This window comes from Lottia gigantea, assembly GCF_000327385.1.
Source record: "Lottia gigantea unplaced genomic scaffold LOTGIsca_687, whole genome shotgun sequence".
In the NCBI taxonomy this organism is placed as follows: domain Eukaryota; kingdom Metazoa; phylum Mollusca; class Gastropoda; family Lottiidae; genus Lottia; species Lottia gigantea.
Genome location: NW_008710340.1, coordinates 1 through 5,131, shown reverse-complemented (window position 1 = coordinate 5,131; position 5,131 = coordinate 1). Strand labels below are relative to the sequence as shown.

General features: G+C 32.4%; 2 protein-coding genes across 2 annotated transcripts; one reads left to right on the top strand and one right to left on the bottom strand.

Moving 5' to 3' along the window:
* Positions 1-2,285: 2,285 nt before the first annotated feature.
* On the top strand, positions 2,286-3,005 carry LOTGIDRAFT_146206 (hypothetical protein; the record flags this gene model as incomplete). Its single annotated transcript, XM_009065206.1, has 1 exon — positions 2,286-3,005. The coding sequence occupies one exon, from the start codon at positions 2,286-2,288 to the stop codon at positions 3,003-3,005; it is 720 nt and encodes a 239-aa protein (XP_009063454.1).
* Positions 3,006-4,595: 1,590 nt separating this feature from the next.
* On the bottom strand, positions 4,596-5,092 carry LOTGIDRAFT_176052 (hypothetical protein; the record flags this gene model as incomplete). The annotated part of the gene is made up of 1 exon (XM_009065205.1): positions 4,596-5,092. A coding segment is annotated over one exon (497 nt), but the record flags the coding sequence as incomplete, so codon positions are not given.
* Between the last annotated feature and the right edge of the window lie 39 nt (positions 5,093-5,131).

The following is a 5,131-nucleotide window of genomic DNA, read 5'->3' as shown; positions in this document are numbered from 1 at the left end:
GCAGACAGATAGTCATATTGTTTCTGTTTGAGATAACTAGTTTTGACTAAATCGGCAAGAATATTATTAATCATGTTAGCAGTTTCTTTGAAAATTGGTTTCGGTAAAATGGCATAATGTTTAGGATTATTCAGTTGATTCTCTGCTTCTGAAACGTAATCCTCCCTATTCAGAATGACACAACATGAACCTTTGTCACTCTTTTTAATAACAATGCTATCGTCTTTCTTAAGTAAGTTTAACGCTTCACGTTCCACTCGTGTGAGATTCGGCTGTTCGTGTGTTATGGAAAGGTTCACTGTTTGGCTATTCATACTAGCAAATGCTTTCAATATTTCAGGATGGATGGCGGCCTGAGGGGGTGTCCACGTGGATTTAGGAATAAACATTGTTCTAGCACCACGTGGGGGGTGGTTTCGAAAAAAATATGTGCAGCTAAGATTTCGTTGAAATCGTTCAATGGATGGTCGGAGATAATTCAAGTTAGCTATCTTTGGTGTGGGAATAAACTTAAGTCCACGGTCTAAGATTGAATGCTGAAGGGGTGTGAGAATTTTGCGGCTCAAGTTAACTACAGTTTGGCCTAGCGGTGGCCTCTCGGTATTTTTATCCCCAGTAATTAGTTTAAAGACTTACTCGATGCTTGAAGCTGGTGTATCCAAAACAAATAAATGCTGTTTGCTGTTTCTGGAGACCAATGAAGATTATCAACTGTTTCGAATTCTTCTTCGTAGGGTGGTAAGATTGTTGCGCTGTTGATACTGCTGTTGATATTGTTGCTCGAAACACGATAGAAAGAGTAGGACGAGCAATTAATCATGGATTCGAAAAACGAGTACTTCAGTATAATAATGTTGTTGAGAATAATAGGTGGGGTAATTACGTAAATTGGAAATTATATCCTTTATTCGGTCTGTTGGAACATAGAAAAGTTTCCATAGGCTTACCATATAAAATTCATCTACAAAGAGAAATCAACGACGATAAGATATTCTTTGGAGAGAATGATTAAGATGCAAAATTAGAAATAACGAATCTCCAACTTTTCATACCAGTAATAACACCATCAATTGAAGTAGAAACGAAAACATTCAACTCGTTAACTAAAGATATTGAAATAGCTTTTCTTCATCGTAACACTGTAGGTAGCACGACTTTAACTGGAGAATCCACCACATGGCCAATCACCAACATTATTAAACCAGCAAGATATTTAATGGTTGGTTTCAAGAACTTACCAGATTCTCAAACGAATAACAATAATGTCTTTAGAGTGGCAATGAACCAAACTCAAGATCCTTTAATCCATAAAGTTCAAGTAAGATTAAACAACGATAATTATCCTAACCAACCTTTAACAATTAATCCAACCACAAAGGATTATAATGAATTGTATAGAAACTATAAAAATATGTGTGAATTATTCGGAAATCTACCTCAGTTTGAATATGTAGATTTTGCACTTAATCATCCAATCTTCTGTTTTGATCTTTCAGCTCACCAAGAAGATCTTTTCAAAACAGGAGTGAACATAAATATTCAAATTGAAAAAACACAAGGAGATGTAACAGGTTATTGTTTATTATTGGAAGAAGCAAAACATTTAATTAGAATAGCAGATAGAAGAATGATAAGAATTGAGTAAGAAATACACCAGAAACTTTAGTTATGAAAATAATAGAAGCTATTGAAACAGCTTCACCAACTACAATAACTTATAATGGTAAAAAAATCAGCATAACTAAAAAACTTATTGATAAATACAAATATTGTAAAGTCAGAGACGATATAGATTTAGAAAGAATTGACGCGAACGCAAAAGAAGGTGGATTTATATTTTCCCTACCTTTAATATTTGCTGGTATTACCGCGGCGGCTACAGTGGCTGGTGCTACAGCTGGTGGAATAAAAACTGCCAACGCAAAGAAAGCTGCTATTGCAGAAGCTGCTGCTACAAAAACTGCCAACGAACAACGTAGACATAATTTAAAAATGGAAAAGTTGGCAGCAGAGATTGAAAAACCTAAAACGGAAAAGAAAGGTTCAGGAGTGGGAGAAATGATAGGCACAATGAAAGCATTTGGAAAAAGATTTAGTGAAGAAACCAAGAAAACTGTTAAACAAAGATTAAATAAATTAGTAGATAGTATTGACACAGGAGAAATCAAAGTCAAACATAAGGGTAATGGAATATTTCTAAAAAACATACGCACTGGAGAAGGAATATATCTTTCGAAGTATAAAGGAGAAGGAGTTATTTTTGGAACAAATTAAAATAATAAAAAATGGGTAAAAAATTTAATCATTCAGAAATATTTCCTAATAACCCAATGCTCATGTGTATATGCGGTAGTTCCGGTTCTGGGAAAACTCATCTCACTTTTAGCATGTTGACAACACCAAACCTTTTAGATTTCGATTCTTTGTATATCTACACAACAACACCAGAGCAATCGTATTATCAATTTCTCAAAGCTTTAGAATATCTACCAAAGAGAGATATTCAAGACCTATTTCAATATTACAAAGAAAACGAAGAAAAAGTGGAATTGAAAGATTTCATAGATAACTACATCGAAGGAAAGAAACCAACGGATATAAAAGTTTTTCTTACGAAAAATGTTAATGATCTAGATTTGTCTCAAATTGATAGCGAGCGAAAGAACTTAATGTTGTTTGACGACTGCGTGGCGCAAAGAAATCAAGCCGTTCAACAAGAATTCTTCACGAAAGGAAGACATCACAACTGTCACTGCATATACCAATCCCAATCTTTTTACGGGATGGATTCTATGTTCATTAGAAAAAATGCAAATTGTTTTTTATTATTTGAATTAAACGACAAAGATTTATCTCAAATCGTTCAATCGATAAATCACGGAATGGACAGAGATGCATTTAAAAAGGTTTGTAAAGCTCAATGGAGATATCCAGATGATCATGGATATGTATTTGTAAATACTAGAAAACCTGCGGGTGAAAGAGTTATGAACGATATATGTTAATTTTATTTTTTTAAAAATGGATTGGAATAATATTTTAAAAAGAAACAAAGAATATATCAAAGCTAAGAATAAAATAAAAACCCATGTTGAAAATAACAGATTACAACAACTCGGATTAACGGAAAATCTACAGACTCTATTTCAACCCATATTAAAATCTCAAGAGGATATTAAAAAGAGACTCATCCCTCCTATAGAACCCATAGCTCCTATAGAACCTCATCAAATAGAATATCCCATTAAAGATGATGAAATCATAATTAGGACATTAGATGATATAAATCGTCTTTTCTCAAACCCTAAAGCAGATTTACCAAAGAGTATTACACCAATCATTGATGATGAGGGGTTATTGTTTAATGGATTTAGAATTAAATTTAGGGCAAATTCCCCTATATTCAAAATCGACACAAAAAACTTAATATTTGCATTAACGACAGGATTAATAGATTTAATGAATGGCGGGTATATTGGCACTGCCGATTACAAGGATTTACTAGCATACTCCAAATTTCTAGATGCAATAAGAAAGTCAGGACCCGAAACAAGAAGATTGAAAGCAGTTGAAACATATTTGAATAAAGTTATTCCTGATGAAGAGGAATCAGATGATTATGCAGATGATTATCCACCAATCATACAAGAAATAGACGAATTGGAAGACCTGATAGCTAGAGAAAAAAGTGGACAAGGTATAACGTTTTTATCCGACAACAACGAAGAATTGCTTAATAGATTACGAGTAATATTAGCGGCCATGAAGGAAGGACATCAATCGCACAGACAATTTAATGAAGTGAATTGTATATTAAAAAGACTCCTAGAGAAAGGTATCATAGATAAAAATGATTATAAAAGCGTGATTAAAAATGTCAAAAAAACAACAACTATTCGTCATCACCTCGAATAAATCAGACATCAAATTATCTCTAGATTATGAGTACGAACTGGATCGCAATCAAGAATATGAATTGGGATTAAAGTATTTCTCTGTTTACAATTCCATTAGAAATATCAACGAAAAAAATAACCAAATAAAAATATCAACAGATAATGGAGCTACATTCAAAACCATACGTTTACTACCAGGAAGCTATGAATACATAGCCATTAACGAATACTTATCTGAATATGCAGAAAGCGTCAATGGTAAAAACAATATCGAATTCGAAGGTAATTTGAATCTAAACAAAATAAAATTGATATTAAGAAATAATAGTCAAGTTGATTTCAACGTAGAAAATTCATTGAATACGTTACTAGGCTTTGATAAAAAAAAATATACACCCAATCCACTTTAGCACCACACAAAGCTAATATCGAGAATGATATCGATGTGATAAATATACATTGCAATTTAATAAACGGTGGATTTTTCAATAAATACAAACGTCAGATTATTTACAGCCTTCCATCATTCACTGTTCCTATTGGATATAGAATTATAGAGAAACCATTTCAAACGACGTATTTACCACTTAATTCCTTTATGATTAAAGATATAAATCTGGAAATCAAAGATGGTAAAAATAGGTTTATAGATTTTGGTAACGAGGAAATTGTTATTCAACTTCATTTAAAACAAAAAAATTAGCACTCTTCATTCTCTTCTTGAATAGTTAGATAATCGAAATCATCAAATTCATAGTTTTCATCCAAACACATCTCATCTTTATTGTTGTAAGGATACATAATTCCTTCATTGTTTGGTGCTTTTCTTTTAACGAGATTCAGATAACTTCTGAAAACTTTCTTTTGTTTTTCATTAGGAATAACTATTCCATCAGTAAAACTTTTTACCCAAGGTTTCTTAAATTCATTCGTTACGTCATGTCCACTAGCTAATTGAATGTAGTCTTCTACCTTAATCTTATAGTTAGAGTAACCCTTAAACGTTTTCTTTTCTTTTAAAACACCATCGGAAGTTAGAATGATATTGTATTTTACTTTTGGCGCTAAATATAAACCAAATATGATTCCACCATCACCGTAATCATTCTTCCCTTTGCTATATTCGTTTTCAGACACCAACCCAGCTTCATTTAATTTATCCCAATTACTAGACGAAATGTATAAACTATCGGTATCTGTATAGTATATTTCAGGCTTATAAAATCCATCTATTA